The 12,737-nt window shown below is 46.7% G+C and overlaps 1 protein-coding gene across 1 annotated transcript in view; it reads left to right on the plus strand.

Annotated features, from left to right (window-relative positions):
- The window catches only part of LOC126183399 (ITG-like peptide), an 87,516-nt gene that overhangs the window by 17,506 nt on the left and 57,273 nt on the right, over positions 1 to 12,737 (plus strand). The window contains exon 2 of the mRNA XM_049925345.1: positions 6,195 to 6,387. Coding sequence (XP_049781302.1) covers positions 6,217 to 6,387 — 171 coding nt within the window. The 5' untranslated portion in view covers positions 6,195 to 6,216. The remainder of the gene's footprint in view (positions 1 to 6,194; positions 6,388 to 12,737) is intronic.

A 12,737-nucleotide genomic window follows, 5' to 3' on the forward strand; every position in this document is an offset into this window, starting at 1 on the left:
ATTGCAGAGTCGACTCTAGTGAACGAGGTGGTGGATATGATGGACAATATCTGACTGGTGTTCTTTTACCGGTGCTTAACGATCGGTAGTTAAAGGTCTCTGCATACCGCCCCCTTACATTAATGAACACAGAATATAAAATCTATGTGCGCCCCTTTGTGCCTTTGCGGTACACATACGCACGATCTTACCTATGGTCCTTTCACCAGAAGAGACTTCACGTAGTTGTGGAGCTACCCTTCAAATGGCTTTGGAGGAATGCCATGACCTCATCGCGATAGCCACGGTCAGTCGGCTATGTGTGGCGCTGGTCTTCATTGCTTTTACAAGAGGCTTTGACCGCTTTCGATACCCATTCCTCCTTATGATCGCGACTCGCATCTAGTTCCCGCCACTCTTTGTGGACGCCATTCGCCGGTTATGCTTCCTGCTGTCTCCAAGGTCCAGGTCAACTGGAGACTTGTTAGACCGATTTCTACACTCTGCTCTGTGCGTCAAGGATGCCCCATGTCCATGCAACTGTATGTCATCGCACTAGAGTCCCTCACTGCTGGTATTACAACTCGACTACTGGGTCTCCCTTCGCGTGGTACTACCTATCGCTGGACGGCCTATGCAGATTATTTCCTACTTCTCACCCACTCCACAATGAAACTCAGTGATACCATTCACTGCATCCAACAGTACGGACATATTTCTGGTAGTATCTTTAACGTGCGCAAGTCGATGAAGATGCATATCAGGAACATATCTCCCTGTTTTTATACCATATCGCAACTTAGTTCGTCGAACTCAGCTATATTCGGAACGATATACTGGTCACTCAACTTCTCCCTGCAATGGACTTTCATCTTTTGTTTATATCGTCCACCCCTTGCATCCCGATGCAGGTACAGCACACAGATGTTAACTAAATTGCCTAGACCAATCACGAACTGTTGTGATGTGGTAACATGGAGCACTGCTATTCATAAAAATTGCATAGTTGTTTGGGAACATGAAGTCCATGAATGGCTACAAATGATCTCCTGGTTTCCAAGTAGCTGACATAACCATTTCCAGTTAATGATACGTTCTCACCTCAGCATACCATTATGGAGCCGGCAACAACTTGCACAGTTGACAACTTGGCTCCATGGTTTCGTGGGATCTGCGTCACACACCAGCAATTGAAATCGAGACTCATCTGACCATACGACGGTTTTCCAGCCGTCTAGGGTCCAACCGATACGGTCACGAGCTTAGGAATGGGGGACTTTTGTACTTTCTCAGTTACTCCTCAGTGCTTTGTATTTTTGAGATCTTATTCAGCTTTATGCACAGTACGATATGGATAGCTACTGTGCTTGCTGTGACAGGCACAAGGACAATTGGTTGTTGACTGTAAACAGCTGGAAGCTGTGTTGGCCACAGGAGACAGGCTTCTGGCCACATCTCAAAGCTACAGCGATGTCAGGGCGCTGGTGATGAGACTTCCGACAACCTTGGTGTCGTTGGAATCTTCTGGTAATCAGGATGTCCCCGCATCTCCTGATAAGCAACAGCTGACTGGTTCGTGTTGACTCGAGAGTGAGAGTCAGACAGTGGTGGGTTCACGTGTCACCGGGCAGATTGCGGGGAGGAACGAGCCACACGGCTGACTCAATACGCCTTAGCATCAGGTACAATGTGCTACACAGTGTTAATAATACTTCTGAGCCGGCACGGGATGTCTATTATGTTGGACCAGCGGCCGATTTTCCTGCCGAGTTTGGATAAGTGTAGAGGACAGATATGCTAATCAAATGGTTCAAATGGCTCTGAGCACTATGGGACTTAACATCTATGGTCATCAGCCCCCTATAACTTAGAACTACTTAAACCTAACTAGCCTAAGGACATCACACAACACCCAGTCATCACGAGACAGAGAAAATCCCTGACCCCGCCGGGAATCGAACCCAGGAACCCGGGCGTGGGAAGCGAGAACGCTACCGCACGACCACGATATGCTAATCATTGGGAGGTACAACGTGGGGTGGGTAATGGAGTCCCTCAGGGAAATAGCATGCTGGGATGGAAAGACTGCCACTGTGCACTCGGTATGTTTGCCGGGACTCTCGTCCACGACATGAAAGAGGCTCTGCTAGCAGCTATCGAGCACACTGGATGCACCAGATGCAAATGGTGGCACATGTCGGCATGAATGACGCCTGCCTCTTGGGTTTCGAGGCCATTAATATCGCTTATTGAAGGTTCCTTTCAGAGGGTGACTGGTTTGATGAAGGCAACTAGCACTGCACGGTGCGACGGTATCGGATACGAAGTTTTGGACCTCCGCTATTGGGTGGAGAATTGTAGGGTTCCCCTTAATAGGTCAGTCGTGCACAACAAGCAGGAAGTGGTTACTGGAGAACGCGTGGCGTGCACATGGGGTATTTTTAGGTTAGACAAATCAAACGTTGGAATCAGGACGCATTGCCTGCTAAAATAAAAGTTACATAAACCACAATGATGAATATAGAAAATGTTAATATTATGTTAGTAAACTGCAAGAGCTTCGAAGGAAAGCTCCCAGAATTATAACACCCAGATAGTATTAGCAAACAGAAAGTTGGTTGGAACTGGAAGTGAACAACAACGAAATCCTAAGTTCAGATCAGAATGGTGGAGGCGAATTTATTGCAGTAAAGAACTCGATACTATCTAGCGAGGTTATCACGGATTCCGAATGTGAATTACTCTTGGTGAAGTTAAATAGCAAAGGTCGGTCAAAACGGTAATCAGATGCTTTTATAGAAAGCCTGGGTCTGGAGATGTAGTGGTAGAGACCCTCAGAGAGAACTTGACGAATATCATTAATAATTTGCGTGATCATGCCGTTGTAATAGGGTGTGACTTCAACTTACCAGCTATAGATTTCGAGAGTCTTGTCCGAAAATTACTTCGAGCAGCTAACTAGAGAAACAGCTCGTGAAGGTAACGTCTTAGGCCTCCTAGCGACAAGCAGTGCTTGACTAAACGAATCAGTTAACGTAGAAGAAGGCACCAGTGATCAAAAGCTGTGATAGCAATTATGACTACAGGCTTTACAAGGAATGTTAAGAAAGGCAGGAAAATATTTTTGCTTAGCAAGAGGTACAGAATACAAACTGCAGAGTATCTCAGTAATGGGCATCAAATATTCAGTGGTGAGGATGAAGATGAGGAAAACAAATGGATAAAACTCAAAAGCGTCGTTCAATATGCATTAGAAAAGTATGTTCTGAGCAAGGTCTTAAGGAATGGGAGAAACCCATCGTGGTTTAACAGCCGTGTTAGAAAACTGCTACTTAAACAAACAGAGCTTCATCACAGATTCAAGAGAAGTCAAAATCTATCTGACAAACAAAAGCTGAAAGAAGCGAAAATGAGCGTAAGGAGGGCAATGAGAGAAGCGTTCAATGACCTTGAAAGTGAAATCTTGTCAATTGGTCTGAGTAAGAACAGTAAGAGGTTTTAGTCTTGCGTAAAATGAGTAAGCAGTTTGAAATACTCTATTCATTGACTCGGTGACCGTACTGACACCAAAACGGAAGACAACAGAGATAAATCCGAAACACTGAAGTCGGTCTTCCGAAATTGTCTCACGGCGGAAGATCGTAGCATGGTTCCTCCTTTCAATCATAGTACGAAAATCGGAATGGCAGTTATTGAGATAACCGGTGGCGGTATAGAAAAGCAACTACAAGATCCTACAAAGATTATGCGAAACAACTTGCGCCCCTTTTAGCAGAAGTTTATAGTAGAAACCTCGAGAAACGAAAGGTACCTAGCAATTGGAAGAAAAAACACAGGTCATTTCCGTTTTGAAGAAGGGTCGTAGGACAGTTGCATATAGTTGTAGATCTATATCGTTGACGTCAATCTGTTGTAGTAATACGGGACATGTTTTATGTTCAAGAATTAAGTCGTGTTTTGTTCAAAAAAATGTTCAAATGTGTGTGAAATCTTATGGGACTTAACTGCTAAGGTCATCAGTCCCTAAGCTTACACACTACTTAACCTAAATTATCCTAAGGACAAACACACACACCCATGCCCGAGGGAGGACTCGAACCTCCGCCGGGACCACCTTCACAGTCCATGACTGCAGCGCCTGAGACCGCTCGGCTAATCCCAGGCGGCATGTCGTGTTTTGGAGAGCTAAAATCTCCTCTATAAATTCCACGCGGATTCCGCAAACAGAGATCTTGCGAAACTCAACTTGCTCTGTTCGTCCATAACGTCCATGCCCTGTAGATAACGGCGCTCAAGTTGATGCCATGTTCTTTGACTTCGCTCAGCCGTGTTATGTCCACTGCTGCTGCCAGATCTCTAGTGTTGCTGCCTGAAGTGGGAGATCTGTGTACTAGATTCCACACCTGTGTATACTGCCAAACGACCTACAATAAATGCGTATTCTTCCTACTATACTACACTCCTGGAAATTGAAATAAGAACACCGTGAATTCATTGTCCCAGGAAGGGGAAACTTTATTGACACATTCCTGGGGTCAGATACATCACATGATCACACTGACAGAACCACAGGCACATAGACACAGGCAACAGAGCACGCACAATGTCGGCACTAGTACAGTGTATATCCACCTTTCGCAGCAATGCAGGCTGCTATTCTCCCATGGAGACGATCGTAGAGATGCTGGATGTAGTCCTGTGGAACGGCTTGCCATGCCATTTCCACCTGGCGCCTCAGTTGGACCAGCGTTCGTGCTGGACGTGCAGACCGCGTGAGACGACGCTTCATCCAGTCCCAAACATGCTCAATGGGGGACAGATCCGGAAATCTTGCTGGCCAGGGTGGTTGACTTACACCTTCTAGAGCACGTTGGGTGGCACGGGATACATGCGGACGTGCATTGTCCTGTTGGAACAGCAAGTTCCCTTGCCGGTCTAGGAATGGTAGAACGATGGGTTCGATGACGGTTTGGATGTACCGTGCACTATTCAGTGTCCCCTCGACGATCACCAGTGGTGTACGGCCAGTGTAGGAGATCGCTCCCCACACCATGATGCCGGGTGTTGGCCCTGTGTGCCTCGGTCGTATGCAGTCCTGATTGTGGCGCTCACCTGCACGGCGCCAAACACGCATACGACCATCATTGGCACCAAGGCAGAAGCGACTCTCATCGCTGAAGACGACACGTCTCCATTCGTCCCTCCATTCACGCCTGTCGCGACACCACTGGAGGCGGGCTGCACGATGTTGGGGCGTGAGCGGAAGACGGCCTAACGGTGTGCGGGACCGTAGCCCAGCTTCATGGAGACGGTTGCGAATGGTCCTCGCCGATACCCCAGGAGCAACAGTGTCCCTAATTTGCTGGGAAGTGGCGGTGCGGTCCCCTACGGCACTGCGTAGGATCCTACGGTCTTGGTGTGCATCCGTGCGTCGCTGCGGTCCGGTCCCAGGTCGACGGGCACGTGCACCTTCCGCCGACCACTGGCGACAACATCGATGTACTGTGGAGACCTCACGCCCCACGTGTTGAGCAATTTGGCGGTACGTCCACCCGGCCTCCCGCATGCCCACTATACGCCCTCGCTCAAAGTCCGTCAACTGCACATACGGTTCACGTCCACGCTGTCGCGGCATGCTACCAGTGTTAAAGACTGCGATGGAGCTCCGTATGCCACGGCAAACTGGCTGACACTGACGGCGGCGGTGCACAAATGCTGCGCAGCTAGCGCCATTCGACGGCCAACACCGCGGTTCCTGGTGTGTCCGCTGTGCCGTGCGTGTGATCATTGCTTGTACAGCCCTCTCGCAGTGTCCGGAGCAAGTATGGTGGGTCTGACACACCGGTGTCAATGTGTTCTTTTTTCCATTTCCAGGAGTGTATATACTGGATGCACAACAAGCAAAATTTCGTTATTGTGACTTCGTCTGGTTTTGCAATTGCAATGGTCAGTCGTGTACTTGTGGAACACTTCCCGCATTGTCTACAGTCACTAGCACGCACAGTTTAGATGCCATCTAGTCCTATATCTGCAACTTTTACGATGTTCTTCATTCAATGTTATTCTTTGTGCATGCAGAAACATGTCGTTTAAATACACTTTCAGGGTTCTGTCCAGTTTGCAGTCGCTTCTAGAGACGAACGACTCGCCAGAGTACCATTGTTGACGGTCTGTTTACCACCGTGAAACCGAGAACTGGTTTTTTTCTTCCGCAGGGAAAGCGACTGTGACGTCAGCATGTGGCTGATTGGAAGGCTCGTGCAAGTGGTGGTGGTGCTCGCGCTACTGAATGGAGGGGCACTCGGCTGGGGCGGGCTCTTTAACCGCTTCAGCCCGGAGATGCTGAGCAACCTGGGCTACGGCGGGCACGGCTACGGCGCCTACCGCTCCTCGCAGCCTTTACTACAGGTAAAACACTCTATTCTCTCAAAATTCATTAATTTGGAAACTTCCTGGTAGATTAAAATTGTGAGGCACACTTGGGCCCAAACCAGGAACACAATGAGCTGTCAAGGCACGACTCACGACCCATCCTTACACCTCTACTTCCACCAATACTTCTCTTCCTAACCTTTGTTTCACTTTTCTTCCATTTTGCCATTCTAATCTGGACATCTGCCTTCTGCGAGTTTCTCTCTACCAGACGAGCAATCCGAAAATTATTAGAGCCATATGCGAAGCTTGAGTCCATCTATTCTATTCTTACAAACAGCCTCCGCACCCGAGGTCGCTAACGCACGTTAGAAAGAGTCAGTTCCTCTTCACCAAACCGTCCATCTGTATTCAAAGTTAACCTAAAACTTCCGCAGTGGCTGTCACACTGGACTGGCATTCTGGAGGACGACGATTCAATCCCGCGTCCGGCCATCCTGATTTAGGTTTTCCGTAATTTCCCTAAATCACTCTAGGCAAATGCCGGGATGGTTCCTTAGAAAGGGCATGGCCGACCTCCTTTCCTAATCCGATGAGACCGATGACCTCGCAGTTTCGTCTCTTCCCCAAAAACAACCCAACCCAACCCTAAAACTTCTCTGACATCTGGAAAAGTCGGTGTTTCTCGGTTCTTCGGATTTGAGCCTTAATTTCGGCAGTGACCTTGATACAGTTCGAGAAAATCGGGGTATTTGCAAGCCCTCTCTGTCACCTGGATCACCAGACAGAACAAACACGTGCCCTACAACCAGTCATTGGAGTGAACTGGATGATGTCGGTTGGCAGTTTAGGCACAGGTCGCACATTCAGAACAGTGCGAAGGGGCGCGCAGTGATTGCGGGCTCTGGCTCTGAGCACTATGGGACTTAATATCTTAGGTCATCAGTCCCTTAAAACTTAGAACTTTTTAAACCTAACCAACCTAAGGACATCATACACATCCATGCCCGAGGCAGGATTCGAACCTGCGACCGTAGCAGTCCCGCGGTTCCGGACTGCAGCGCCTAGAAACGCACGCAGTGATTGCGCTGGATGCGCATTTGGTAGTATAGCGGTTAAAATCCAGCCATCTACGTTTTGGTTGTCTTTGTGTACTGGTGTAGATGGGTGTGGGCGCGTGGCTTTTTGGTGTAGGTGGAGTGGATGGGTGGAAGATGCAGGCAGCCAGTGGCTGACCATACAAATTATTGACTTTCTAAATAGACGTGCATTGTAAATACACCCCCCACGAGTGCTGGGTGTCAGGCGGAGAACGATGAACCTCCGATCGAGACGCGCCACTGTCAGCGCTACTTGTCCACGCGGCTCGGCAATGAGTAACCATGCCTAGCTGCATATTCCAAGTTGTTTCGTAGTACCGTGTTACGCGACCGCGCGTTGGCTCACGGAACTGTGAGCGAAGTGATCCAACATTCAGCCCAGTGATAGTCCGTGGCGTTGTCTAGGGCCAAACCCCAGACCAGTAGCTGGAAAGCGGTGGCTAGCATTGGCGGACCCCAATGGCTCGGGGATGGGAGCCTCTTATTTCGACCCTCTGCCCGTCTAAACTGCGATTGGACCACCGGGCTCGCGGTCTCGTCGAGATATTGGAAGAACGTTGGCGGCCTCGCGGCGGAGGCCTGTACAAAGCGGACGCCGATTCGTAGCGCAGCTGCACCCGTGATCAGCCTGGTCGCGCTGCTAATTTTCATACACAACAGGGCACGCCATGTTGCTACAGAGGTCACGCAGCTCGCCAAGCGCCGCCAAAAGGTCTCGAACACTACTCATTGCCCCAGCTGGTTGCGGAAGTGCTACCATGGCGTAATGCTGAACCAGCGCATGGTACTACGGGCCTGGATTTCAGCACCAGGCTCTGGCATGGTCCAGCGTCATTACACGTGGTTTCCCCAAATCGCTTGTGCTCCCTCTCTAATGGAGTCGTCGTTGAGAGAATGTTAAACTCTAACCTTGCTTCCTTCCATCGAGTCGCAAGGAACGGGGTTCAAATTCTCGTCGGTGAACTAAGATTGAGCTTTGTATTAATCGATTAAGGTGAGTTTCGCGATGGTTGATTTGAAAAAGACGCAGTCGATTATCTTCTCTATCCTTACTCTAGCCGATATTGTGCCCCATTTCATTTGACTTCGTCGTCCACGGGACGTTAATATTCCTTCCTTAATCGGTGTCGCCTATATCAATTAGCTATCCTTAAAATACAAGGAAAAATAAAGGCGCCATCGTACATAAAGCCAGAAAACCCCCCTGGGTCTCCTAGATAACAGTTCAACAGTACATTTTTGTACTCTAACCTTGTGTTAACCTTGAAACACAAAGTTCCTTACCGAGAGAGGTGGCGCAGTGGACTCGCATTCGGGAGGACGACGGTTCAAACCAGCGTCCGGCCATCCAGATTAGATTTTCCGTTACGTCCCTAGATCACTTCAGGCAAAGGCCGGGATGGTTCCTTTGAAAGGGGACGACCGACTTCCTTCCCCATCTTCCCCTAATCCGATGGGACTGATGATACCGCTGTTTGGTCCCCTCCCCCGAATCAACCAAACAACAAAGTTGCGTGATAAGTCCAGGGGGTTTCCGTGAGCACAAACTCTCCCAAAGTAAAACACTTTCAGTTTGACAATACATCAGTCCCTCTCTTCGCCGGATGAAGCAGATTTGCTTTTAAGGATGGCTCGTCCTTTATAAATTCTTCGACTTAGTAACTTTCTTTATCGTTTATACATCAGTCTTTAGACTTTCCAAAAGGAAGAAGAGAATACCTCGATAATCCTGTGGGATTTCACGGAATGTCCAGAACGGATTAAGTGGCTGCTATGTCAGTTACCTTAGCAAGGATAGAATGACAACTGATGCTATCAATAGGAACTTTGCGTGACTGTACCTCTCCAGCCTTGTTGTTTGCTAATTACGGCCAAGAAAATTTTCTTACGAGACGATTTTTAAAGCGAATAATTTGCATCCTTATCGTTGCTGGCGTAGCTCTGCGAACGCTGCTGTTAATCTCACGCAACGTGACGTTGCACGCGAAGTGGGCGGCTAATTCTTGGCCTTGGAAGCCGTATCTGAGACAAAAATTTCGTGTCTCCCTTTTACTGCAACTCCTTCTCGAATCAGCCTCCGGATCTGCTACGCCCTTTCAGGAGAACTTTACGAGTTTCACGTATTCGCTTCGAGCAGTCACTTACCTTGCATGTACGCAGAGTAGCTCAAATCGAGAACAGCTTAGCTACCAAGTCACGAAACAGTAACGTGGTAACCGAGTTTGTGCTGGACGTATGGTCCCTGGATTCGAAGATTACGTTAATCCATTTCTTTCACTCTAACCGATAGAACGGGCAACCATTTATGAAAAAGCAAGAGCATATGTTACGTAAATAATGGCAGAAATAATATCCACCCTTAATACCACCTCCTGTTTCTGTATCCTTTTGTTCCAGTTTGTTTCCATTGTAAAGTGCCATTTACTTTAACGATATAGATTTTTCTAACAATATTTTCCCATCAGCCCCTGCGTTTCAAACTCGTATTGTACATGAAGTTCAAAAATCATCAAAATGGTGATCAAAAAGTTCTCTGACTGGTAGCAAGGTCTTTTCCAATCTTTAATGTGACTGAACTATAGGAAATCGTGGTGTAATACTGAGCACGTCTACCCATGGTTATATTTGCATGTTGAGTTGCAAGTCGGAGTAAGAAAGTGATAGCCCCTCCATTACAATTATGGACAGTGAACCTTTGATTTTATAAGATTTCGTTCATATCACTGACCAAATGTTGCAGTACAAGAGAAATGATTTTAATGTTAGTTTTAGCACAACAAATTAAATATTAGTCTATAAATTTCTACCTCAGGGAATCAGGTTTTCGCGAAATGTAATGCTGTGAGTATCAAGTTTTTTTCATTGGTATACACTACAGCATTACTGATTTATTCATAATGCATGAAAAGGTCCATAACCCATAAATATTGGACTCTATCATTTAGAGGAAGTTCGATTATGAATCGCATTAATATTAAGTACACAGAAGAACGTTTCCTCACTTGGAGGGATAAACTATTGAGCACTCCGACGCACTTGAATGATTCATGAACAACGTCGAAGAAGTGTTATGAAATGGTGTTATTGATTTTTTTTAGAACACCAATGCAATTTTCAAGATAACTTAAGTTCTGATCAAAGACTCTGAAACTGCAATTCAAAATAATATCAACGTAGATGACAGAGAAGATAAAGAACGACCAGTGCAAACTTCGAGTGCTACGATTGTGTCTTTGCTATCAGAACGATTAAAATTCCGGAGAAAAAGAATGTTACCTGAAATCACAGAGAAAAGAAAAGGTCACCAATAACTGATTAACTTCAGCAACTATACAGTAAGTAAATACTCATCGCTTTAGTTAGAAAGCTGGTTCATATTTTACTAACTGAAGGCGTTAGTTGCTGTGAAAATTACTTTGCTTCGGTATTATTTTGGACTACTAATTTTTTAGAATCATTATCATTATTCTGGCTAAAATCAACCAAACTTGCAGTAAAATGTCAAATAATTTGGGCCATAGAGTTCAGTGTTGACTGGACTGATGTGACACTAAAGGCCCAGTCAACGTACTCTCCAGTTTATTTGAATAACTTGGTATCACTGAAGGGTCAAATAAACTGGTGGCGAAGAGAACAACAGATCATACACTACTAGTCATGAAAAATTCTGCATAGTCTTTCAGCACGTGCGGATACAGGGACCAGTATTCGAATTGGAAATATTGGGAGAGTCATACTTCCTTATTCACTCTCTCTTTCTCTTTCCTTCCCTCCCTCCCCCCCCCCCCCTAAATATAACTTGCCGTCATCCAAACTTTTAATATGTCACAGACGTCTACGATTTCAATAATAGTACCAAAATGTATGCAGTGTTTTAATTTAATAATAATAAATTGCTTAGTCACAGTAAAGTATATAATAATAATAATAATAATTGCTTGCATCTGCACATAGTGTATTGCTTTAGCATAACCTCAAAGAACTTGCTATTCAGAGAACTGCACCATCTGAAAACAGTATGTTGAAAATTTGAGAATTGCATGTGTCATGCAATTTACTTAAGATCTCTGATAGCAACGAACAACATTGAAGACGTCATAATTTACACTTGCAATCACCATTACAAGCTGTTTATTAAGCACTAAGACTGTCAAAACATCTCTGCAGATAGGCAATGCGAGCGTGTAAAAGAGAGGAATGTGTTACCTTTCAGTCCTTTCCATAATGTTCGGGAAGTCAGTCCCCTGTTTTTTCACCCTTAGTGAAGGGTCTTTTCCTTTGTGTATTTCCTTACTCCACTTCCTGAGATTTGGCGGTTATTCCTGTAAAAACTCGAACTACAAACATCAAAAAAGTTGTGCATCATCCCGGTTCCCAGAACTCCTGAAGATAGACGTTGACTATCGATATTGTATCACAGTCACAGTCCCTTTGACTGTTCATAGATGTCACTAAAGCCTCCCAAAGATGGAAAAAACCAAGCATGAGCAGCGCCTATTATACGTAGAGGCTCCGACAGCCTATCAGTTCCAGTCAGTCCACCGGGAAGGAGGAACACGGCTCGTGTTGTCTGTAGTTCAACCATGCGTAGACGGTCAGTACCACGGTTCGATCGCGTCCACATTGTTAGCTTGTGCCAGCAAGGGCTCTCAACAAGGGAAGTGTCCAGGCGTCTCGGAGTAAACCAAAGCGATGTTGTTCGGACATGGAGGAGATACAGAGAGACAGGAACTGTCGATGACATGCCTCGCTCAGGCCGCCCAAGGGCTCCTACTGCAGTGGATGACCGCTACCTAGGGTTTATGGCTCTGAGGAACCCTGACAGCAACGCCACCATGTTGAGTAATACTTTTCGTGCAGCAACAGGACGTCGTGTTACGAATCAAACTGTGTGCAATAGGCTGCAAGATGCGCAACTTCACACCTAATGTCCATGGCGATGTCCATCTTTGCAATCACGACACCATGCAGCGCAGCACAGATGGGTTCAACAACATGCCGAATGGACCGCTCAGGATTGGCATCACGTTATCTTCACAGATGAGTGTGGCATATGCCTTCAACCAGACAACCGTCAGGCTGAACGCCTTAGACACTGCCCAGCGAGTGCAGCAAGAAGGAGATTCCCTGCTGTTTTGGGATGGCATGATGTGGGGCCGACGTACGCCACTGGTGGTCATGGAAGCCGCCGTAACGGCTGTACGATACGTGAATGCCATCCTCCGACCGATAGTGCAACCATATCGGCAGCATATTGGCTAGGCATTCGTCTTGATGGACAACAAT

The sequence above is a fragment of the Schistocerca cancellata genome, chromosome 4 (assembly GCF_023864275.1).
Source record: "Schistocerca cancellata isolate TAMUIC-IGC-003103 chromosome 4, iqSchCanc2.1, whole genome shotgun sequence".
Lineage (NCBI taxonomy): Eukaryota > Metazoa > Arthropoda > Insecta > Orthoptera > Acrididae > Schistocerca > Schistocerca cancellata.